The sequence below is a fragment of the Oncorhynchus masou genome, chromosome 27 (genome assembly GCF_036934945.1).
Source record: "Oncorhynchus masou masou isolate Uvic2021 chromosome 27, UVic_Omas_1.1, whole genome shotgun sequence".
Lineage (NCBI taxonomy): Eukaryota > Metazoa > Chordata > Actinopteri > Salmoniformes > Salmonidae > Oncorhynchus > Oncorhynchus masou.
In genome coordinates, this window is record NC_088238.1 from 19,861,391 (window position 1) to 19,887,154 (window position 25,764).

The 25,764-nt window shown below is 47.0% G+C and overlaps 1 protein-coding gene across 4 annotated transcripts in view; it reads right to left on the minus strand.

Annotated features, from left to right (window-relative positions):
* Positions 1-135: 135 nt before the first annotated feature.
* Positions 136-25,764, minus strand: part of LOC135515723 (protein kinase C and casein kinase substrate in neurons protein 2-like) — a 42,711-nt gene continuing 17,082 nt past the window's right edge. The window contains exons 2-12 of one of the 4 annotated variants that reach the window (XM_064939416.1): positions 24,566-24,656; positions 24,263-24,419; positions 23,850-24,085; positions 15,491-15,646; positions 14,561-14,736; positions 13,180-13,300; positions 9,370-9,414; positions 7,293-7,417; positions 4,032-4,190; positions 2,402-2,592; positions 136-2,093 (exon numbers count right to left, since the gene is read on the minus strand). In XM_064939416.1, the coding sequence (XP_064795488.1) occupies positions 1,981-2,093; positions 2,402-2,592; positions 4,032-4,190; positions 7,293-7,417; positions 9,370-9,414; positions 13,180-13,300; positions 14,561-14,736; positions 15,491-15,646; positions 23,850-24,085; positions 24,263-24,419; positions 24,566-24,622 (1,536 nt within the window). In that variant the 5' untranslated portion in view covers positions 24,623-24,656 and the 3' untranslated portion in view covers positions 136-1,980. The remainder of the gene's footprint in view (positions 2,094-2,401; positions 2,593-4,031; positions 4,191-7,292; positions 7,418-9,369; positions 9,415-13,179; positions 13,301-14,560; positions 14,737-15,490; positions 15,647-23,849; positions 24,086-24,262; positions 24,420-24,565; positions 24,657-25,764) is intronic. The other 3 variants (XM_064939417.1, XM_064939418.1, XM_064939419.1) reach the window with 3 other exon arrangements.

A 25,764-nucleotide genomic window follows, 5' to 3' on the forward strand; every position in this document is an offset into this window, starting at 1 on the left:
CAATCATTAACTTTAAAAGAAAATGAGAATTATAATCTCACAGTTATTTGTCAATTACTAATCGTAAGTAGGCTCTGGCCCCTCTGGAGATACATTATATTTACAAACGCAACAAGACAGCAAATTCACGAGACATTCGCCATAAAACATTCAATTATTGTACAATTTGTTTCCGAATCACAGCATTTCATCTGACAGAGAACAAAAGCACTTAAGGCATCTTATAAATTAACAGTCTTTGATTTCCAAATAGAAATTTAAATCACAACTCCCTAATCTATAACTGCTTAAATTTGTTCATAGGTTCCTCGCTATTTACATGCAAACATACTTTTATTAAATCGGACCCTCTAGTTTGTGAAAAACAGTAAAAGCTGTGGTTTTTATTGCTGAACGTGCAACATTGTTTTGCTGCCACAAAAAAAAGTATATTCTCCCAAAGCTTTGAATGGACATCCAGTGCAAGCTACAGCGAAAGGTCCTGGCTTCAAGTGACACACCTTAATGCCAAACATTCAGTGTGGAAAGACAAAACAACATCCACATGATGTAAAAATCAACCAACAGAATGTGAAGTCAATTGAGTGAATAGAGGCTGTCACAAATGGCACCCTATGCCCTACATAGTGTGCTACGTTTGGCCAGAGTCCTATGTGCCCTGGTGAATGTCCCTGATACTAGAATGACCAGCAAACGTGTACAATCAATAGGTGAGCCGATACAATGAAACAATTAAAGAATATACAATCAATTAAAGTTGAGGGGTAAAGGTTACAGGAGAACTTCTGAGTGCGTCACTTATTGTTAAAATGTGGGTTGGCGCAACATGGTATCAGAGCATTTACAGAATAATATGAAATGCTCTGAGACCAGGCTGGTTGGTGATGGTGGAAGAACTGGATATAATTCATCATCTCGGTTTCTCTCATTCATCAACTATTCGCTGAGCAAAACATAAATCAGATTTAAAATACAAAAAAAAGGCATAACAAGACAAATCTGAACTATAAGCATCAGATAAGAAAGATAATTGTTCTGAACCGGCACTGCCATGAATTCCAAGCCCTTTTCTCAAAACATTTGAAAAGTCAAATAAGAAAATGGGGATGTAGGTTCTGATATTTCAGACAAATGGCTTTCATGTGGAAAAAAAATAAAACCTTGATTACTGTCAAAAGGATGGGGTGAAGGACGCTCAAAACAGAGCAAGAAATAACATGCAATTAGGAATTCCCCTTATTTCAACATAAGACTACCAAATCAGATCCTGGACTGCAAATTGGTGTTACAATAGAATCAGATCTATAGAACTAAAAATATGTATCACCAATTGTCTATGACAAAAATGAATTAAAAGATTCAACTGAGATTACTTTTAGGTCTCCAATCAGTTTCAAATCAAATCTAAAATGTGCTCGACCTCGTGAATGGGACACATGTATATCCTCTCCCATGTCTGTTCACATCTTTTAAATCGGTTAATTCTTTCAACGTCTTCATAACTGCAAGCTACAATTGGAAGGTAACATGTTTCAAATAGCTTTTTATATATTTTCTTCTGTAACAGTAATGGCTTTAAGTAACATTTGCTTTTGTAGCTGGCTTTAGACTCTGTACTGGGTGTCCCATCATAAAGGCTGACAATGAGGGCAGGCTGTAGTTGTAGGAAGATTTGTGCTTAACGACATGTGATCCAGGAAGATACAACAGAGAGCTACAACATCATCCTCTACGATGGGCAAACCCCTTCCTTCTGCCACCCCTTTCACTCACTCACTCACTCACTCACTCACTCACTCACTCACTCACTCACTCACTCACTCACTCACTCACTCACTCACTCACTACCACGTAGGGGGAGAGGGTGAGAGGGGTGAATGCGAGGCCTACCATGCCCACCCTCCTGCCCCATCTCCTCCACTTTCTTTTTCCTCTTCACCCCATCCTCTCTCGTTTTCCTCCTCGTCCCTGGCTCGGTCATTACTGGATGTCTTCTACGTAGTTGGCGGGGTAGAGGCCCACCACGCCGTCTTTCAGGCGCCCTCTGCACCAGCCCTGGTCGTCCTCGTTTCCTATCTTGGTGAACTCCTCGCCTTCAGGACAAAAAGGAAAACAGGGAGGAATGGACAGATGATTATGTGGAAAGATGGTGGTAGATGAGCATGTCTTTCTGTTGAGCAGCTTAAAAAAGGATGTGACTCAACTCAGCCTCACTCACTTTTCTCTGTGTTTTAATTGTCAAAGATAACTGATCTGACAGGACATGGCAAGTAAAAGAAGACTGGTGGAGACATCCAGTCCTTTCACTTAGCGGTGGTCATACAGGACAGCAGACTAGAGAATAGGGGGGCAGGGGTCTCTTAACTTACAGTCTTTAGTGTATTCTCACACACACACACACCTGCTTTGAAGCTGAGTTCATCCTGCTCCTGTCCTTCGTAGTCGTAGAGGGCACGCACGGCCACAGACACCCCCGAGGACGCCGGCTCCACCTCAAACGGGTTCCCATCGCCGTTGGCATCCTCAATGGAAAACGGGTTCACCCCAGTCTCCTCATCCGACCACTCTTGCGACTTCTCCACACTACTGGCGCTGAACAGACAGAGGCAGCAATCAACAGAAGGGACATTTGAAAATGTTACTCGCCCTGCTCACACACCAATTGGACAATCCAGCATGCCAGACGAGAGAAGCGGGAACAAATAGAGTTAATAGGGCATAAAAACAACGACACCAATGTAGAGTACAGCACAACATGTAGAAGGCCCAGCAAATGCATGTCCGAATCCGCCCGGATACATAGACTGAAAGATTATAGGTTTCTCCCTTCCTCTCTCATATCAGCCAATGGGGGGAAAAAACATGCCTTTTTAGGAAACCAATGCTGTGAGGTTTTGTTGGTGAATGGATTTGTGAGTTTGCTTTGACACCACTTGGAATGGACACAGACAGAGTGCTGAGGTAAGGCAAGGCAACACAATGACACAGTGACACGAGTACAGTACAAAAGCATGGTTGGAGTTCACCCCATCCACCACTAGAGGGAGGTAGATGTACAGTACCCAGATGAACAAACACCCTTCTTCCCCAGTCAGAAAACCCATAAAACACACACATACATCCTCACGCACACACGCCCTCTGAAGCCAGGTTACAGTCAGACTCTTGCAGTTGGTACACTCAAACACCAATGGCACCTCATAGTTCCTGCTTTACGCCAGAGAGACCGACACACAACGTTGACTTTATGAGTGCTAGTTTCTCTGTCCTGCCTTGAGTCAATATCAGCCCTAATGTAAAACAGGACCCAATATAGGTTTCCTCACTAAGTTGTAGAAAGGCTTTTGTTTAAAAGTCTAAATTCTATAGAAATTGTATTTTTAAGTTCCAACTTGCAACAGATCTGACTGTAAAGTAAACACCGACAGGACAAATACACACATACACGCAGAAAGAATGCTCTGGACTTGGCACTGTTAGGAGTGATGACTAATGTAGGTTTGGTGTGATCGCTCACTGAGAGCCCATGCAACCGTAACACAGCCTGCCGCTAGCCAGGGAGAGGGAAGGAGAAAGGGGAGAGGAGGGGAGCGGTAGAAAAAGAGAGAGAAAAAAAAGGAGGGGTGACAGAGGGAGAGAAGGCAAAGGGAGGAGAGGAAGGGGAGAAGGATAGATGAGGAGAGGAATAAAAGAGAGAAGTCATGGAAAAGAGAGGAAGAATAACAGGAAAGAGTGAAGGGAAAAATAAAGATGAGAGGACAGAAAGGGTGTGCCTCAATAGTGTGTTATTGAAGTGTTTCTCAGGGGTGCACATTTTTGCCTTAGCCCAGCACTAGCTCACCTGGTTCCACGACTCAACTAATCAACAAGCCCTGTGTGCTCGTGCTTGGCTGGAACAAATATGTGCAACCCTGAGAAACACATGTGTGACACTAAAATCCTAATATTCACCCAAAGACTGAGGGAGAGGAGAAAAAAAAGAAGAGGGAGAGAGGGAAGAAAAGGGGGGAGCGGGTCTCTCTTTCACCAACGTTTTCACTTCCTCCACTTTTTTGACATTGAGCGGACTGCTGCTGTTGTTGTTGTTGACGACAGCGGGCTGTTCCTTCACGGTCCCCTGGAGATCCTCGTCGTCGTCATCCTCAAAGGGGTTCGAACCCACCGGCTCTGTGCTAGTGGGCACAGTCAGGCTGACGACACGGAGACACGGAGAGAGGCATTTGTGACACACACACACACCCCAAAACACATACTTGTACACATACACACCCTGAATCCAGACATCCAGAAAACCTTTGGATATGAGGGTTTAAGACATAATCGACACACAACTTGTACACAAGTTAAATAGACCATATGAGCAGTGTGAGAAAAAAAACACATGACCAGTCTGAGGACACTGACGGGGCAACGCTGGGTACATATGGTTTTTAGACATCATCATGACACTAGGACACAGTCACAAACACATGACCAGTCTGAGGACACTGACGAGGCAACGCTGGGTACATATGGTTTTTAGACATCATCATGACACTAGGACACAGTCACAAACACATGACCAGTCTGAGGACACTGACGAGGCAACGCTGGGTACATATGGTTTTTAGACATCATCATGACACTAGGACACAGTCACAAACACATGACCAGTCTGAGGACACAGACGAGGCAACGCTGGGTACATATGGTTTTTAGACATCATCATGACACTAGGACACAGTCACAAACACATGACCAGTCTGAGGACACTGACGAGGCAACGCTGGGTACGTATGGTTTTTAGACATCATCATGACACTAGGACACAGTCACAAACACATGACCAGTCTGAGGACACAGACGAGGCAACGCTGGGTACATATGGTTTTTAGACATCATCATGACACTAGGACACAGTCACAAAATAAACATTTTCAGTTAACAAATAAGAAATGGTCAGTTTTCCATTCACACAACATGTGTGATGCTTTTACTAGCATTTTATCAGTGTTTTCCCCAGCGGATACGCTCTTGGGTTGATCCATATAATAGCCCATTTCCCTAGACATTTCAGTTAGATCTGAGAGGGTCAGATTGGTTTAAGCAATATGGTAATAGCTCCATTTCCCTAGACATTTCAGTTAGATCTGAGAGGGTCAGATTGGTTTAAGCAATATGGTAATAGCTCCATTTCCCTAGACATTTAGATTAGATCTGAGAGGGCCAGATTGTTCGATTAAGCAATATGGTAATAGCTCCATTTCCCTAGACATTTCAGGTAGATCTGAGAGGGTCAGATTGGGTTAAGCAATATGGTAATAGCTCCATTTCCCTAGACATTTCAGTTAGATCTGAGAGGGTCAGATTGGTTTAAGCAATATGGTAATAGCTCCATTTCCCTAGACATTTCAGGTAGATCTGAGAGGGCCAGATTGGGTTAAGCAATATGGTAATAGCTCCATTTCCCTAGACATTTCTGTTCGATCTGAGAGGGCCAGATTGTTTTAAGCAATATGGTAATAGCTCCATTTCCCCCTCTGATTGGCTAGGTCAAAGCATTACCATATTAGTGACACCTATCTTTAAGAAATATATATATTATCTAGAGAAGTACCTTGGGTTAGAGGCTGGGGGTAGATTTGGAATTCCACACTAGTCTGTTGTGAGAACGAATTATGATGAAGTCACCCTAGACATTGATCTATGGTCAGCTTTGTATTTCCCCCCAATGGTTAAGGTTAGGATTTGGGGAAGGTAAGCTGATCCTAGACCTGTGCATAGAGACAACTTCAACCAGGAACCTACTGTAGTGTTGTATGTACATCGTATGTTTACAGTGCAGTTGGACCATGGCACGTAGTAGCCATCTGTCCAATCACAACGTCACTGCACTGTGGACACCTTTATTGACAGTCACGGCGCCACGCTCTCTGAGATAACCAAATCTCTCTCAGAGGAGTTGAAACACCAAACAAACACTGAACGGTGGCAACAATGTAACTCTGGTTGACAGAAGTCAGATAAAAACAGACTGAGAAGACGTTCACACATCCTTAATGATGTTATATTAGGTCTCACACCAATATCAGCCTGCTTTTTGGTGATAGGCACAAGTGTTCTTTGTAGATGGATAGAGACAGAGAGAGACAGAGAGATATATATAAAGAGCATAATACTCAATAGTATTAGTTGCCCATAAACAACTTTTAAAGTGAGCAAATTATAAAATGCCCATATAGCAGTAAACTATCAATTTAAGGGGGATAGCTTGATAGATGTACTATCCCTTTAAGGGGGATAGCCAGATAGATGTACTATCCCTTGTAGTGGTTCTATCTCTGATTTTGCTATAGCGCAGAAATGTGGACCAACTCTCAATGCGTGAACACGATAAGGAAGGAGTGAAGTTATACCTCGGTCCAGACAAGAATTTCACTCTGACCCCCTTTTCCTTATATGGCCATTGTTTGTTCAGTCTATTGTTTGTGCTTTCGTGAGCTGTGAAAATGAATTTCCACTGTAAGTACAACTAATCTTGATCGACACACACTCACCTTCACCCCTGTACACACAGATATACAGTAGTGTATACAATACGTGTCTCTTATGCTGGTAGGGCGATGCAGACCCATGTTTGGCAATATGCACATCTGATGGATACCAAAAGGTCAAATGCCTTGCGTGCCTCACATTCCTCTCATTAACTACCCTCACACTCCTCCAGCGCCCACTAACACACTCCCCCAGTACCCACCCTACACACACACTCCCCCAGTGCCCACCCTATACACACACTCCCCCAGTACCCACCCTACACACACCATGGGTCATGTTTGGCGTAAATTAACCAGTCTGCAACCTTTACAGCCAGTGGGGCACTTCTGTTTTCTCAGGGCTTGTTACAGGAATGTTTACCGTGACCATGGCAACAACTCAGTGGTGGAAGACGTCATTCCAAAGGCTTTTCCCCGAATGCTTTACCAGCGTTCCCGATCAGCGGCAGAGAGCCTTGTTGTGGAGGTAACAGTAGCTATGATGTTTACATGTGAAAGTGGTGTGGAATGTGTGAAGAGAGCCTTGTGTGTGGAGGAACATTAACTATGATGTTTACATGTGGAAGCAGTGTGTGGAATGTGTGCAGCAGTGGTAAGAGAGTATTGGAAGCTACATTCTTTCACTGGCCTTCCGACACCTTTATCTACTGCAACTTGATAAATGTCTTCCCACTTCCTGACAGAGTGTGTGTGTGTGTGTGTGTGTGTGTGTGTGTGTGTGTGTGTGTGTGTGTGTGTGTGTGTGTGTGGGGTTACCTGCTGCTGCTCTTGGCTGCCTGCTGCTCTTCCATTTGGCTGATGCCCGTCAGGGTGACTCCCTCGGAGGGCTTCTTCTTAGTCTCTCGCCGACTCAGTGTACGGTTCAAATCTATGGACCAGTCCTGACACACACACACACACACACACACGATTAGTCACGCACCCTCAGACACAGATGAACATGAGTCACATGCTCAGCTCAAAACGGATTCAGCATGAATGTGCAAACATTAGTAACTAAAACTGCTTGTCTTAGCAACAATACTACACAAAGGACAAGCATTGAAATAATGCACACACTTACACCCAAGTGCACACTCATTGGAAGTTCCAATGCTCTAACTAGCACAATCACTAGGTAACATTAGGCAAACGTTTCTCAGGCTGTGACTAAACACTGAAGACCAGGGCTGTGGAGTACTGAAACAGTGTGTGCGTGTGTGTATAGTTAAGGTAAACACATCCATCACCATAAAGACAGACATAGCACTGAGCCATCACAAACCTCCACCAGAAGCTAAGGAGCAGGCTTGAATCAAAACATCATCCCAACCAACGCCAACAGAACCTCATCCCAACGTTAGGAGAACATTGTCTCAATTCAGGCCCACAGAGACACACACACACTTTAACATAGTCCAATACTGCGTCTCGAGCCACAGAAGGACAGGGGCTATGTTCAGGAGGGCCCTAGACTTACTACAGTTCTAGAGGTTACATAGGGGCTGTGTTCAGGAGGGCCCTAGACTTACTACAGCTCTAGAGGTTACATAGGGGCTGTGTTCAGGAGGGCCCTAGACTTACTACAGCTCTAGAGGTTACATAGGGGCTGTGTTCAGGAGGGCCCTAGACTTACTACAGTTCTAGAGGTTACATAGGGGCTGTGTTCAGGAGGGCCCTAGACTTACTACAGTTCTAGAGGTTACATAGAGGCGGTGTTCAGGAGGGCCCTAGACTTACTACAGCTCTAGAGGTTACATAGGGGCTGTGTTCAGGAGGGCCCTAGACTTACTACAGCTCTAGAGGTTACATAGGGGCTGTGTTCAGGAGGGCCCTAGACTTACTACAGCTCTAGAGGTTACATAGGGGCTGTGTTCAGGAGGGCCCTAGACTTACTACAGCTCTATGGAGGTTACATAGGGGATGTGTTCAGGAGGGCCCTAGACTTACTACAGTTCTAGAGGTTACATAGGGGCTGTGTTCAGGAGGGCCCTAGACTTACTACAGTTCTAGAGGTTACATAGGGGCTGTGTTCAGGAGGGCCCTAGACTTACTACAGCTCTATGGAGGTTACATAGGGGCTATGTTCAGGAGGGCCCTAGACTTATTACAGGTTCTATGGAGGTTACATAGGGGCTGTGTTTAGGAGGGCCCTCGACTTATTACAGGTTCTATGGAGGTTACATAGGGGCTATGTTCAGGAGGGCCCTAGACTTATTACAGGTTCTATGGAGGTTACATAGGGGCTGTGTTTAGGAGGGCCCTCGACTTACTACAGCTCGAGAGATTACATTTCCCGTATAACTCTACGTTTTCCCAAGTCACTCCCTGTTCCCACAGATATAACAAGTGGGTTGTTCTCAAAGTGCAAAGGTCAGTTTGAACCCAGAGGGCCAAATTACATCACATGACCTGGCAGGCACCATGTGACCCCCTGCAGGGTTCACAGGGGCTGACACGAGGTCAGAGGTCACCACGGGGTGAAAGGTTAAAGAGAGGAACTCTGAATGAGGGAAAGATGAGAGAAGGAGTCTTCTGGAATACAGACATACAGGAAGACAAACATCCATAGGATGAGGCAGGGGGAGGAGTAGTCACGCACATCCCCACACGGGTCATACATGACAGACGTGGTGACGAGGCCATTCATCAGACAGACGTGTGTGTGTGTGTGTGCACTTCCTTGTGTGTTTTCAGGTGCTCCTCGTAAAGCATTAGGAGGGCCAGAATGGGCACATCAACCGAACACACACACACACAAAGAGAAAATGCAAACAGAGGAAGGAGAGTGAGGTAAATAACCCTCCCCCCAGGAACCACGGTGATAGAATAGTCCTTCCCAGGCAGAACTCACTACAATGGACCTTCTGGACCTAGAGGAGCGGGACCAGTCCACATTCTGTCAAACGGGGGGGGGGGGGGGGGGTTGGACAAGACAGGAACATTATTTCCAAGTAAAGAACAGCCATTTAAAGAACAATGCTTTAACATCTAAGCACAGTATCAGTTAGTCTGTGATCATGAAGAGGTGTCTTGTGATAAACGTTGCTCTTCATTTAGTGTTATGTTGATGTGGAGTTTGTGTTATGGTCTTTTTAAACGCTCTTCTTCTAGCACTACGAACATCGATTTCTGAAGAGATTCTACCTCACTCAAATGCTTGTTTTTAATTACTGAATGAACCTACGTAAAGTAACTGGATAAGAGCAGGTGCAAAATCAGTGTTCCTCAATCCATACCAGGGGGCACTTATTTCCATATTTTGCTTTTCTATCTTCTGTTTTGTAACATGGTTTGACACCACCTCAATGCCCTTATGTTGTGACAGCGCCATCAGTTCCTCTTGGATAGAGCTTGGTTACGATCTGCGCATTGAAGACAAGTCAGTATTCAGTACAACCTGACAGACAGGATTGGTGTCTGTCTGTGTGTGTGTGTGTGTGTGTGTGTCCTATCAAATGACAGAAAAATGCTGGGGAGATTGCACACTGTCACAATGGGCTTTTGTGTGGTACGACGCGTCACAGTATGTCCTTACTATAGCTTTAAGTACAACTCGACGAATGCCTTGACGAACTCAATGCACTTTAAAATGACTAAAACCAAATTGAAACAGTGTAGAAAATATAATGGATCTATATTTATAGTTTCTTGACCTTCCAGCTCGTTAATAATCATTAGACATTCAGGGAGCATAAAAAATAAATCAAATAACAACGGGTAGATGCGGCTGTCATGACATTTCATCAGCCGGTGATTGTCAAGCAAATAACTATCGGTCTCACGGTAATTGACTGTTAATTAACATAAACACGTTTAGCATCTCCAGGCTTCCACACACAGCCTCCAAGCCACTGTTGCAGACCTTTGGAACATCTACATTTTAAAAAGTCTAATAAACCCATGTAATATAGCCCTACACCATCACAATTAAACCATGATTTATTTTAGACAGGTCTAAAGAAGCATGATATGAAGAAAATGTTTAACAGAATAGCATACTCTGAGTTGTCCATATGGTAGGTCCTGATCTGGCTATGCCAAATGGCTGATGGCTACACTAGTTAATTTAGCAGACAAGATTTGCTTAGAATTCCATGGCATTATTTAATAGTGTGAAGAATACAATTGAACAAAGCTGAATAACATAGGAAGCATATTTTCTCCAAGCGATGAGGGAGTGCACACGTGTGGCTATTCTGTGTTGAGTGATTAACAAAGAAACAGGTATTCCTATATGCTTCATTTAGAGTAATTATTAACTTTAGTTGTTCTACAAACGTTGGTCTATACGTTTTGATTTTTAAATACATTGTAAGGTCGCGTGACGCGACTAATGAGGATTTGAAAAAAGTTGCTCGAAAGGCATGAGTGCTGCTTTGTTTTTAGTGCAGGCTGTACACACATCAGCCACTCGTTCACAATTTGACAAGCACTTGATAATGCATAGAATGTCCTGGCGGCATCCCCTGGCCGTAATGCACTCCCAAAAAAATCCATGCCTTTTGCGTTGTGCCCTTCTCCTGGAGTGCTGAATCACGTCATCGGTTCTTTCTCAGAGGCTACAAGTGAAGAAAGACACATGGGGGATGCAACAGTGTGCATCCTTATCCAATTCCGAAGTGCATATTGAAGATATTGGAACTGTCCACATTTACTTTTCGTCAGCCAATAAGATGAGTAGGCCTAACAAACAGCAAAAGCACTAGCCTATGTCAATCTACTATCCCCCATAGTACACATTTTGATCTATTCTATACTGTGTGAGAAATAAATATTCCAAACATAGTCTGGGACAGTTGTGGGATGCGCTAGATCCCAAATTAATACAACTACTAGCATTAAAAATAACTTATTTTATTACACAATGTGATTGACACAACAGATCGGAATGTTTAGCTTAAAATATTGATAAACTATTAGCTATTTATTCACATTATAAGCGCAAAAAATGTGCACATGGTAGTAAGCAATAAAGGAAAATGTTCCATTAGCGGGAAAACACCATTATCAAAAGTGACAGCAAATGCAATTATGCATGTAATGCTTTATTATAGAGGTGCATTTTTATGGTGAACATTATCTTTACAAAACTTGAAACTCACTCGCTGCTTATGTTTGCCATTTAGGCTCTACACTCTTTGTAAAGCTGATTAATGTGCTACATTTTAAAGAAGTTATTTGGCCACTTTAGTTGTGATACAAACCTTATTAAAACACATCGGCCTATGGGTTAGGCTACATGAGGTGTGTGACTATGATTCGAAAAAGTCACACAAAAAGGCATTGTTTCTTATGCTGGGCATCATTCACAAGTGATAATATATAATTCACGAGCTAATATTGTCACCCATCAGACTATTCTTGATTTAATCTAGTCTTCACATATACTAAATAATATGTGTGTGAAATTTGTTTTGATTTAGAATGGACCATTATCATTCACCTGTATCGAAACAGGGCAGCAGAAAACAAATACATGTCATCTATGCACTTAAATAGTGAATGGAGGACACTTTCCCCGTGGTTTATTTTCCTGCCAGCCAGGTAAGCTATACTCCTGTTGTAAATATAAGCAATGTGCTTAATATTAGGAAAGTTTAAAAAATAAATATAGTAGGCCTAGCCTATAGAAAGGTAAGTCTCCTCTTTTTAGTAGAGGTCATCACTGTTTTCTCACAATTGCATCGCCTATTGAAATGTTGCGCAACATGAGCTCCCATTAAGTGTTTGATTCGATTTGTTAATACATTTGCATTGATGTCAGAGTGATTAGAGGGACAATAGAGTGCTGATTACCAGGCAGCTAGCAAGTTTGGTAGGCTACTAATGACCATCAGCAGCATCAGAGCTTGGAGATCCTTATTACCGTGATTAAATGATCACATGGCATTTGACTGCCTTCATGACTTGTGACTGCTGTTGTGGCGGAAATACGATCACCGCAACAGATCTAACTAGGGACTATTTTTTTAAATTCTGACGACATGGAAATAGCATATTCAGCACGACCCTTAGGACCTCGAAGACAGAATGCAGCCCCCGAGGCAAAATTACTTAGACACCCCTGACCTAGAGGGAGAAACGGCTGAGTGGGAAGAGTTGTTCCAATGGAATTTTTCCACAGAGCCATACATCTTGTTGAGTTATTAATACCAATGTAATAACTTCTCTGCCTCACCATGTACCTCAAACTCAGAACCGTTCACTGACACTGAGCCACTCTCTCTCTCCCATTTCCTCAATACTCTCCCAATACGTGTACCTCAAACTGGGGCCAGTTCATGAGCTCAACCCCTCTCTCTCTCTCTCTCCCATTCTTCTCCCTTATCTCCCCTCTCCCCGTACCTCAAACTGGGGCCAGTTCATTGGAGCTAAACTCCACTCTCTCTCTCCCATTCTTCTCCCCTCTCCCCGTACCTCAAACCGGGGCCAGTTCATTGGAGCTAAACCCCACTCTCTCTCTCCCATTCTTCTCCCTCATCTCCCCTCTCCCCGTACCTCAAACTGGGGCCAGCTCATTGGAGCTAAACCCCTCTCTCTCTCCCATTCTTCTCCCTCATCTCCCCCTCCCCGTACCTCAAACTGGGGCCAGCTCATTGGAGCTAAACCCCTCTCTCTCTCCCATTCCTCTCCCATCCTTCTCACTCATCCCATCCCGTACCTCAAACTGGGGCCAGTTCATGGGCATGCCAGGACCGTGGTTGGAGCGGAACCACTTGAGGTCCTCCACAGCGTCAGCAGCAGAGATCGTGTCCTCCAACGTGTGGTAGACTGTCTGGAATCTAGAGAGGGTGAGAAGAGGAAGACAGGAGAGCGAGAGAAAGGGAGCGAGAGGGTACATCAGCATTTCCCTAATGATGGATGGTGAACCATGTCCAATCCCAAAGCCCCCCCTCTAGGTAGATCTGGGTTGTAGAGCCTCAAATCCAAATGGACCCATATCCCCTACTCGCTAACCACTCCTGTAGATACAAGAGGATTGAATAGCAACCAATCAGAAGGCAAATAAAGCTATGAAGGTTTGGATGCAGAGGCTAGGGGTCCATTTGGAATTGATATGGAGAGGTGGAGGGGTCTTCCTCGTTATTTGTGGAGGTGTCACAGCCTACTTGTGATTGATGGAGGTGTCACAGCCTACTTGTGATTGATGGAGGTGTCACAGCCTACTTGTGATTGATGGAGGTGTTACAGCCTACTTGTGATTGATGGAGGTGTCACAGCCTACTTGTGATTGATGGAGGTGTCACAGCCTACTTGTGATTGATGGAGGTGTCACAGCCTACTTGTGATTGATGGAGGTGTTACAGCCTACTTGTGATTGATGGAGGTGTCACAGCCTACTTGTGATTGATGGAGGTGTTACAGCCTACTTGTGATTGATGGAGGTGTTACAGCCTACTTGTGATTGATGGAGGTGTTACAGCCTACTTGTGATTGATGGAGGTGTTACAGCCTACTTGTGATTGATGGAGGTGTTACAGCCTACTTGTGATTGATGGAGGTGTCACAGCCTACTTGTGATTGATGGAGGTGTCACAGCCTACTTGTGATTGAAGGAGGTGTTACAGCCTACTTGTGATTGATGGAGGTGTCACAGCCTACTTGTGATTGATGGAGGTGTTACAGCCTACTTGTGATTGATGGAGGTGTTACAGCCTACTTGTGATTGATGGAGGTGTTACAGCCTACTTGTGATTGATGGAGGTGTCACAGCCTACTTGTGATTGATGGAGGTGTTACAGCCTACTTGTGATTGATGGAGGTGTCACAGCCTACTTGTGATTGATGGAGGTGTTACAGCCTACTTGTGATTGATGGAGGTGTCACAGCCTACTTGTGATTGATGGAGGTGTCACAGCCTACTTGTGATTGATGGAGGTGTCACAGCCTACTTGTGATTGATGGAGGTGTCACAGCCTACTTGTGATTGATGGAGGTGTCACAGCCTACTTGTGATTGATGGAGGTGTTACAGCCTACTTGTAATTGGTGGAGAGGTATCACTGCCTACTTGTGATTGGTGGAGAGGCGGAGGTGTCTTACTTGTGATTAGTGGAGAGGTCGAGGTGATGCTTGACTTCCAGCAGAAGTTCTTTGAAGAAGGTGATGCGTTTGTCCTCAAACTGCTGCCATTGTTCAAACACCTGCTCCATGTTCTCCATGTACTGGGGAGTCACCTTGTCCAGCTCCTCCAGAGACTTCTCATAGCGCTCCTTAGTCTGGGACCCAGAGGATCATACAGGGAAGCACACACACAGGTAAGGAGACATACACACAGGGAAGCACACACACACGTAAGGAGACATACACACAGGGAAGCACACACACACGTAAGGAGACATACACACAGGGAAGCACACACACACGTAAGGAGACATACACACAGGGAAGCACACACACACGTAAGGAGACATACACACAGGGAAGCACACACACACACGTAAGGAGACATACACACAGGGAAGCACACACATACGTAAGGAGACATACACACAGAGAAGCACACACACACACGTAAGGAGACATACACACAGGGAAGCACACACACACACGTAAGGAGACATACACACAGGGAAGCACACACACACACGTAAGGAGACATACACACAGGGAAGCACACACACACACGTAAGGAGACATACACACAGAGAAGCACACACACACGTAAGGAGACATACACACAGGGAAGCACACACACACGTAAGGAGACATACACACAGAGAAGCACACACACACGTAAGGAGACATACACACAGAGAAGCACACACACACGTAAGGAGACATACACACAGAGAAGCACACACACACACGGACACACGGAGCTTAAACATTTGCTCCATATTGTCAGGATACTCAAATGGTCACAGAGTCACATTCCAGCCATGACACACAACATAGACATAAAACACGTGTCCACACAGAGATGATTTAACACCGGTGTAACCCCCCCCCCCATCCCTCCCCCATCCCTACCTTCTCCATCTCCTGCTGGCACTTCTCCACCTTGTCCTGCAGTTTCTTCTGGGCCTCAGTGTTGCTGTTGTTCTCCAGCTTGCTGTTGTTCTCCCGGCTGGTGGCCAGCTTCTCTTCCTTACAGGCCCCGTGGTACGCCTTCTTCATCGTCTCCATCTGCCATATGGCACAGAGAAGGTAAGGTACAGCGGTTAACGTCATGCTTATGTAGCTAATGGATAACCAAGTTAGCATGGCGCAGTAGCTAAGTGACTATTCAATATGATTCCACCCTTTCAGTGGTAGACACAAGCTTAGGAACAAGACCAGCTCTAGCCTTTTGGGGGCCATAAGCTAGATTTGCCTGGGAGCCCCCCCACCTCGCAGGCAAAACATTTAGTGGCGCACCTCTTGGCTGCGGAGAGAAATGTGCAGTTTTAAAAGAGCCACTGAACACGCCGATTGGCTCATGTTTTTTCTGTTGCTCATTAGTAAAACAAGATTTCAGTCTTGGAGGCATGTTTCCTGACCCATTCTGCAATTGGTTAATGTTTGTCCCCCATGAGACACTGTAGACACGGAAGCCTATTTCACTTCCTTAAAACCCCCAGAATCAATCTAAGACAACTTAAGAAATCTGTAATTAATTTTGACGTTTTTGCAGAGGATGTCTTAGTTGCACAATTTTACATCTAAGGTGTTTGGTTAAGTATTTGTCAAGTAAAAGAGATATGCGACGTGTTGTCTCATGTAAACAAAATCGGAGCCACTGGGCAGGTGTGTCTCACTGTATGCTGTCACCACAGCTGTTCACCCCATGTTAGTGGCCAAACGGACATCGTCAAATCAAAACCCAACCTTCATTTACCCGTTGTGACGTACGGACTTTCCAAACGTGGTTTTAGATTTAGACTATTATCATATCTACACTTTGTAGTATTTACACTTTTTTAATTCCAGAATAACTGTTTCTGACTCATATCGAGACCGTTTTCAAAGGGATTCGTTGCCATTCTACACATTTTTCCATGGGGCGGGAATAAAAAATAACAAAAAGCATCTGCTTATGTCGCTTATTGGCTGGGCTGACACTGCTAAGGAACAATGCTTTTTCAAAAGAATAAAGGGGAGAGGAATGGTGGCGGGGGTCTTTGAAAGGCAAGAGAATACCTTGATTAAGTCAAGGTAACGCGGAGGTCTTTGAAAGGCAAGAGAATACCTTGAAGTCAAGGTAACGCGGGGGTCTTTGAAAGGCAAGAGAATACCTTGAAGTCAAGGTAACGCGGGGTCTTTGAAAGGCAAGAGAATACCTTGATTAAGTCAAGGTAACGCGGGGGTCTTTGAAAGGCAAGAGAATACCTTGATTAAGTCAAGGTAACGCGGGGGTCTTTGAAAGGCAAGAGAATACCTTGATTAAGTCAAGGTAACGCGGGGGTCTTTGAAAGGCAAGAGAATACCTTGATTAAGTCAAGGTAACGCGGGGGTCTTTGAAAGGCAAGAGAATACCTTGAAGTCGATGTAACGCGGGGGTCTTTGAAAGGCAAGAGAATACCTTGATTAAGTCAAGGTAACGCGGGGGTCTTTGAAAGGCAGAGAATACCTTGAAGTCGAGGTAACAAAATAATACGATAATGAAAGTCTTAAAGACTAAGCACCCAATTCAGACTCTGGTAAACAAAGAGGTGGAAACTAAAATAGACTTAGGAAAAACTCTGGCGATTGGCAAAAACCTGTCCACCTAACAGCTGGGTTTTGATTCAATCTACATCAAATGGAAAGAGGGAATGAGAGAAGTGGGGAATGAGAGAAGTGGACAAGGCCATTAGTTCCTGTTGTTTGGGACAGGGCCTGAGTGGCAGCAATGTTCTTCTCCCACTTACAATGGGATCTCTGATAAAGGCCACATAGCCAAAGAACAGAGGGAACAGCCTGTCTGCCATTGGCTCTGATTATATCATAGAATGGAAGCTGTCTGTGTGTATCTGTGCCCAATGACAACAACACACACACACACACACACACACACACACACACACACACCCCCCCCCCCCTCCCCCCAGGAAGACTCAGATTGTGAAGCTGGTACACTACAAACTACAGACTGTTCCAGAACTCCCAGGTCAGAGGAGTGACATCAGACATCATTTCAGTGTGTGTGTGTGTGTGTGTTGGTTTGTGCAAGTAGGAGTATGTGTTCATCTGCACTACTACTAGCCAAAAGCACAGCAGAGCAGCCCAGTGTATTTCCAACACCATAACCAATCAAGGCTCCACAGAGAAACTGAGAGCCGGTTCGACACACAATGGCCTTCCCTTTCGTAGCAGCTGCCTGTGTGGCCAGTGTAAAGTTACACGCCTCTGCTTCCTATGAATGGCCAACACTAATGAAATAGCCAGTTTATATAGAAAATAAAATGTTATTCTCAAAGAAAATGTGAGAATGTCTAGATGCCTTTTAAAGTGGAGATCTAGTTGATAAACTGTCAGGCTGGGCTGATGAGACAGTGGATTTCACAGTCAGATGGAAAATAGTAAACAGGCATTCTAACATCATAGATTTAGCCGGTGGTAACTTGTGGATTATAAACTGGGTGGTTCGAGCCCTGAATGCTGATTGGCTGAAAGCCATTGTATATCAGACTGTATACCATGTGTATGACAAAACATGTATTTTTACTGCTCTAATTACATTAGTAACCAGTTTATAATAGCAATAGGCTCCTCGGGGGTTTGTGATATATGGCCAATATACCACGGCTAAGGGCTGTGTCCAGGCACTCTGCGTTGCGTTGTGTCTAAGAACAGCCCTTAGCCGTGGTATATTGGTCATATACCACACCTCCTCTGGCCTTATTGCTTAGAAAGACACCGGCTGGAATGTGGTTTAAACAAATCAGCATTCAGGATTACACCCACCATTGTATAAATAGCACTAATGGCCTGTTTGTTGTACAGCATCGCAGCTAGTACAGGTGAGAAGGAGCTGCAAACAGGGAAAGCAGTGAGTCAGTGATATGTGTCCAAGTGAACTGAGGGGTGATGGGAATAATTGTGGTGGTTATTGCAGAAATCAACAGACTGATAAATGCAGGGTAAAGCTGGTGTGTGTGTGTGTGTATATACAGTCGTGGCCAAACGTTTTGAGAATGACACAAATATTAATTTTCCCAAAGTTTGCTGCCTCAGTTTAAATGATGGCAATTTGCATATACTCCAGAATGTTATGATGAGAGATCAGATGAAGTCCCTCTATGCCATGCAAATGAACTGAATCCCCAAATAACATTTCCACTGCATTTCAGCCCTGCCACAAAAGGACCAGCTGACATCATGTCAGTGATTCTCTCGTTAACACAGGTGTGAGTGTTGACGAGGACAAGGCTGGAGATCACTCTGTCATGCTGATTGAGTTTGAATAACAGACTGGAAGCTTCAAACAGAGGGCGGTGCTTGGAATCATTGTTCTTCCTCTGTCAACCATGGTTTCCTGCAAGGAAACACGTGCCGTCATCATTGCTTTGCACAAAAAGGGCTTCACAGGCAAGGATATTGCTGCCAATAAGATTGCACCTAAATCAACCATTTATCGGATCATCAAGAACTTCAAGGAGAGCGGATCAATTGCCAGCAGCATACCACCCTTGCTTCTGAAGCTAAGCAGGGTTGATCCTGGTCAGTTCCTGGATGGGAGACCAGATGCTGCTGGAAGTGGTGTTGGAGGGCCAGTAGGAGGCACTTTTTCCTCTGGTCTAAAAAAAAATATCCCAATGCCCCAGGACAGAAACTGCCCTGTGTAGGGTGCCGTCTTTCGAATGGGACGTTAAACGGGTGTCCTGACTCTGAGGTCATTAAAGATCCCATGGCACTTATTGTAAGATAAGTGCACAGTGAGGCAAAGACTTTTAGAGGATGGCCTGGTGTCAAGAAGGGCAGCAAAGAAGCCACTTCTCTCCAGGAAAAACATCAGGGACAGACTGATATTCTGCAAAAGGTACAGGGATTGGACTGCTGAGGACTGGGGTAAAGTCATTCTCTCTGATAAATCCCCTTTCCGATTGTTTGGGGCATCCGGAAAAAAGCTTGTCCGGAGAAGACAAGGTGAGTGCTACCATCAGTCCTGTGTCATGTCAACAGTAAAGCATCCTGAGACCATTCATATGTGGGGTTACTTCTCAGCCAAGGGAGTGGGCTCACTCACAATTTTGCCTAAGAACACAGCCATGAATAAAGAATGGTACCAACACATCCTCCGAGAGCAACTTGTCCCAACCATCCAGGAACAGTTTGGTGACGAACAATGCTTTTTCCAGCATGATGGAGCACCTTGCCATAAGGCAAAAGTGATAACTAAGTGGCTTGGGGAACAAAACCTCGATATTTTGAGTCCATGGCCAGGAAACTCCCCAGACCTTAATCCCATTTGGAATTTGTGGTCAATCCTCAAGTGGAGGGTAGACAAACAAAAACCCACAAATTCTGACAAACTCCAAGCATTGATTATGCAAGAATGGGCTGCCATCAGTCAGGATGTGCCCCAGAAGTTAATTGACAGCATGCCAGGGCAGATTGCAGAGGTCTTGAAAAAGAAGGGTCAATACTGCAAATATTGACTATGCATCAACTTCATGTAATTGTCAATAAAAGCCTTTGACACTTATGAAATGCTTGTAATTATACTTCAGTATTCCATAGTAACATCTGACAAAAAATATCTAAAGACACAAGCAGCAAACTTTGTGGAAATTAATAATTGTGTCATTCTCAAAACTTTTGTCCACGACTATATCTGAGGTTGTTGGTTCTGTGTGAGTGCTAGCTTGTCACTCTGAATCCACATCTAACCTCATTTCATGATTGTGTGTATTGTGTGTGTGCATTGTGTGTGTGCGCCTGCCCGCCCGCGGGTATTGCCTGCCTGCCTGCCCGCTCGCGAGTATTGCCTGCCTGCCTGCCCGCTCACGATTATTGCCTGCCTGCCTGCCCGCCTGCGAGTATTGCCTGCCTGCCTGCCCGCCCGCCCGCGTGTGTATTGCCTGCCTGCCTGCTCGCGTGTGTGTGTGTGTGTATTGCCTGCCTGCCTGCCTGCTCGCTCGCGTGTGTGTATTGCCTGCTCGCTCGCGTGTGTGTATTGCCTGCTCGCTCGCGTGTGTGTATTGCCTCTGCTCGCTCGCGTGTGTGTGTGTGTATTGCCCGCTCGCACGTGTGTGTGTGTGTATTGCCCGCTCGCACATGTGTGTGTGTGTGTGTATTGCCTGCTCGCACGTGTGTGTGTGTGTGTATTGCCTGCTCGCACGTGTGTGTGTGTGTGTGTGTGTGTGTATTGCCTGCTCGCACGTGTGTGTGTGTGTATTGCCTGCTCGCACGTGTGTGTGTGTGTGTGTGTGTGTGTGTGTGTATTGCCTGCTCGCACGTGTGTGTGTGTGTGTATTGCCTGCTCGCACGTGTGTGTGTGTGTATTGCCTGCTCGCGCGTGTGTGTGTGTTGCCTGCTCGCGGGCGTGTGTGTGTGTGTGTGTGTTGCCTGCTCGTTCGCGTGTGTGTGTGTGTTGCCTGCTCGCTCGCATGTGTGTGTGTTGCCTGCTCGCTCGTGTGTGTGTGTATTGCCTGCTCGCTCGCGTGTGTGTATTGCCTGCTCGCTCGCGTGTGTGTGTGTGTATTGCCTGCTCGCTCGCGTGTGTGTGTGTTGCCTGCTCGCTCGCGCGTGTGTGTGTTGCCTGCTCGCTCACGTGTGTGTGTGTATTGCCTGCTCGCTCGCGTGTGTATGTGTATTGCCTGCTCGCTCGCGTGTGTGTGTGTATTGCCTGCTCGCTCACGTGTGTGTATTGCCTGCTCGCTCGCTCGCGCGTGTGTGTGTGTGTGTGTGTTGCCTGCCTGCTCGCTCGCGTGTGTGTGTGTGTTGCCTGCTCGCACGTGTGTGTGTTGCCTGCTCGCACGTGTGTGTGTGTGTGTGTGTGTGTTGCCTGCTCGCACGTGTGTGTGTATTGCCTGCTCGCACATGTATGTGTGTGTTTGTGTGTGTGTATTGCCTGATCGCACGTGTGTGTGTGTGTATTGCCTGCTCGCACGTGTGTGTGTGTGTGTATTGCCTGCTCGCTCGCTCGCGTGTGTGTGTGTGTGTGTTTTGCCTGCTCGCTCGCGTGTGTGTTGCCTGCTCGCTCGCGTGTGTGTGTGTTGCCTGCTGCCTTGCGTGTGTGTGTGTGTGTGTGTTGCCTGCTCGCTCGTGTGTGTGTGTGTGTGTGTTGCCTGCTCGCTCGCGTGTGTGTGTGTTGCCTGCCTGCTCGCTCGCGCGTGTGTGTGTGTGTGTGTTGCCTGCTCGCTCGCGTGTGTGTATTGCCTGCTCGCTCGCGTGTGTGTGTGTATTGCCTGCTCGCTCGCGTGTGTGTGTGTGCCTGCGTGTGTGTGTGTTGCCTGCTCGCTCGCGTGTGTGTGTTGCCTGCCTGCTGCCGCTCGCGCGTGTGTGTGTGTGTTGCCTGCTCGCTCGCGTGTGTGTTGCCTGCTCGCTCGCGTGTGTGTGTATTGCCTGCTCGCTCACGCGCGTGTGTGTGTGTGTGTATTGCCTGCTCGCTCGCGTGTGTGTGTGTTGCCTGCTCGCTCGCGTGTGTGTGTGTTGCCTGCTCGCTCGCGTGTGTGTGTGTTGCCTGCTCGCTCGCGTGTGTGTGTGTTGCCTGCTCGCTCGCGTGTGTGTGTGTTGCCTGCTCGCTCGCGTGTGTGTGTGTTGCCTGCTCGCTCGCGTGTGTGTGTTGCCTGCTCGCTCGCGTGTGTGTGTGTTGCCTGCTCGCTCGCGTGTGTGTTGCCTGCTCGCTCGCGTGTGTGTGTGTTGCCTGCTCGCTCGCGTGTGTGTGTTTTGCCTGCTCGCTCGCGTGTGTGTGTGTGTGTGTATTGCCTGCTCGCGTGTGTGTGCCTGTGTGTGTGTGTATTGCCTGCTCGCTCGCGTGTGTGTGTGTGTATTGCCTGCCGCTCGCTGTGTGTGTGTGTGTGTGTGCCTGCCTGCTCGTGTGTGTGTGTGTATTGCCTGCTGCGCTCGCGTGTGTGTGTGTGTGCCTGCCTGCCTGCTGCGCGCGTGTGTGTGTATTGTGCCTGCTGCTCGCGTGTGTGTGTATTGCCTGCTCGCTCGCGTGTGTGTGTGTGTGTATTGCCTGCTGCGCTGCCGCCTGTGTGTGTGTGTGTATTGCCTGCCTGCCTGTGTCGTGTGTGTGTGTATTGCCTGCCTGCCTGCCTGCGCGTGTGTGCCTGCCTGCCTGTGCCTGCCTGCCTGCGTGTGTGTGTATTGCCTGCCTGCTCGCGTGTGTGTATTGCCTGCCTGCCTGCCTGCCTGCCTGCTCGCGTGTGTGTGTATTGTGCCTGCCTGCCTGCCTGCCTGCCTGCCTGCTCGCGTGTGTGTGTATTATTGCCTGCCTGCCTGCCGCGTGTGTGTGTATGCCTGCCTGCCTGCTCGCGTGTGTGTATTGCCTGCCTGCTGCCGCGTGTGTGTATTGCCTGCCTGCCTGCCTGCTGCCTGCTGCGTGTGTGTTATCTGCCTGCCTGCCCGCGTGTGTGTGTGTATTGCCTGCCTGCCTGCCTGCTCGCGTGTGTGTGTATTGCCTGCCTGCTCGCGTGTGTGTGTGCCTGCCTGCTCGCGTGTGTATTGCCTGCCTGCTCGCGTGTGTATTGCCTGCCTGCTCGCTCGTGTGCGTGTGTATTGCCTGCCTGCCTGCTCGCTCGTGTGCGTGTGTATTGCCTGCCTGCCTGCCTGCCTGCCTGCCCGCTCGCGTGCGTGTGTATTATCTGCCTGACTGCGCGCGTGTGTGTGTGTGTGTGTATTGCCTGCTCGCTCGCGTGTGTGTGTGTATTGCCTGCTCGCTCGCGTGTGTGTGTGTGTGTGTGTATTGCCTGCTCGCTCGCGTGTGTGTGTGCCTGCCTGCTCGCGTGTGTGTGTGTATTGCCTGCCTGCCTGCCTGCCTGCTCGCGTGTGTGTGTATTGCCTGCTCGCTCTGCCTGCTCGTGTGTGCCTGCCTGCCCTGCGTGTGTGTGTGTGTTATCTGCCTTCCTTGCCCTGCCTGCCCTGCTCGCGTGTGTGTATGCCTGCTGCGCTGCCTGCTCGCCCGTGTGTCTGTGTGTGCATTGCCTGCTCGCGTGTGTGTATTGCCTGCTCGTGTGTGCGTGTGTGTGTGTGTGTGTGTGTGTGTGTGTGTGTGTATATATATATTGCCTGCTCGCGTGTGTATTGCATGCTCTCTCGAGCGCATTGTCCGCTCACGCGTATAATATATATTCTCTCTGCATGCTGTGTGTATTGTCTGCATGCTGTGTGTGTATTGTCTGCATGTGTGTGTGTGTGTGTGTGTGTGTGTGTGTGTGTATTGTCTGTGTGTGTATTGTCTGTGTGTACACGACTCCCCAACCTCTTTCAGTTTCTTGGCCCAGGGTTTCTGGGCCTTGCGGAAGCAGTCGTCAGCCTCCTTGGTCTCCTTGAAGCCTCCAATCATCTGTTTGTGGTAGTAGTCCCTCTGCCACACCTTGAGCTTCTCAAAGTCCTCCCCCATCAGCGCCGCCTTCACCTCCATGTGGAGCTCGCTCACCTTCTCCGCCTCCGTGCACAGGGCACCCCACGCCCGCTCCAGGGTCCCGTACTGAGGGCCTGGGGGTGCACATGATGAGATAATAACACACATGCATGCTTACGGTGATGGAGAGTGCGGAACTGTGAGTCCAGAGGGGTGACGGGAACAGAGGGGTGAAGGAGTGGAACACACACACACCTGTCTTCAGTGCTTGGACTTCTGTAGTGTGTGTGTGTGTGTGTGTGTGCGCCTACCCTTCTCTATAAGCTGTCTCCAGCGTTTGGACCACTCTGTGAGCTGCTGTGCGTAGGACTTCTCGATGCGCGCCCGCTCATGGAGACAGTTCATCAGGTCGTTACACAGGCGACTGCCATCGTCCACCCGCCTCACTGTCCGCTTGTAGTTCCCCACCTGGAAGAGAGAGAGGAAGGGAGAGAGAGAGAGGGCAGATGAGAGGGGGTGTGTGTGGGAGTTGAATGTGCAGCTACGTGCATATCATATAATGACGTATGTTTGTTAATTGAATGTGTTATACTGTTTATTGTCTACGGTCTCACCTCCCAGAAGCTGTCACTGGAGACATCGACCATGGAGTCATCGTAGGAGCCGGACATGGCTGCTGCCCTCGGTACCCACAGTCCTCAGGGGCTGAAACACACAGTCAACAACACCATAACACACAGCAGACTGGCTGTTCTACAGACTGGCTGCAGGGGACAGGACAGCACTGAGGTCTTTAAAAAAAGTGCTATTTTTATTGCATTAAATAACAGTTTTACTTTCTACCCTAGCTGGGTCTTTCGTTAGGTCCTGTCTGTCTGTCCATTCTTTCGAAGGGCACTGGGATGTGCTGACAGCGTCTGGTGTTCTACCACGTGTAGAGAGCCCTGTGTGGGGCAGACACCCTGGCTTCAGCATGGCCTAGTGGGGCTACTAGCCTACGTAGCATATGAACGAACACACACAAGAGACAGACAACTAGCCTACTCATTTCTCTCCATGAGTAGGAAAACGAAGCCTGTAAATTAAGGGTATGACAGTGAGAGAGGAAACCCAAAGACAGCCTGTGAAATCTCATTCTAACTTAAAATCAGTCCGTCACACACACACACTTTAGTTTCACTACAACCATATGACACAAAGTGGCAGCTGGGAGCAGAGCATCATTCTGTTGCTGTGTTTTCTCAGACAACTAGTAAAAGCCCGTTATCATAAAAGGCTCCAAACAACACTCAGGCAACGTAATTATCACGCCGTCACTGTGACACTCCTGAGAAATGCTGAGCTGGGACCACGGCCAAAGATGTGATCCGAGAGAGAAAGAAATAACAAGATGGGCAACGGAGTGAGACAGATAGGAGTGTGTGCAATCTGTATCTGGTGTGAATCTAAACAGCAGGTGAGTGTGTTCACCCATTTCAAAAACCTTACAGCCTGAAAAACAACAACACACAGCTCTGTGCAGAGTGGCACAGAGGGCCAAGTGTGTGTGTGTGACTTATCTGTCATTTTAGCACACTGTGGGGAGCTTCCGTTTGCTGAGTAACAAGGGAGCGGAACTCCACTGACAGAAAGACCTCTGTTCCTCTCCATCCTCCTCTCTTGCTCTACCCCCCTGTCTGATTTCTCTCTCTCAATCGCTGCTCTCTCCATCCTCTGGTCTATCTTCATCTTCCAAGTCGGCCCTTGATCCTCTCGCCATCTCTTCATGATTGTGTGTAAGATAGTGTATGTTTCCTGGCGGTCAGTGGCCCAT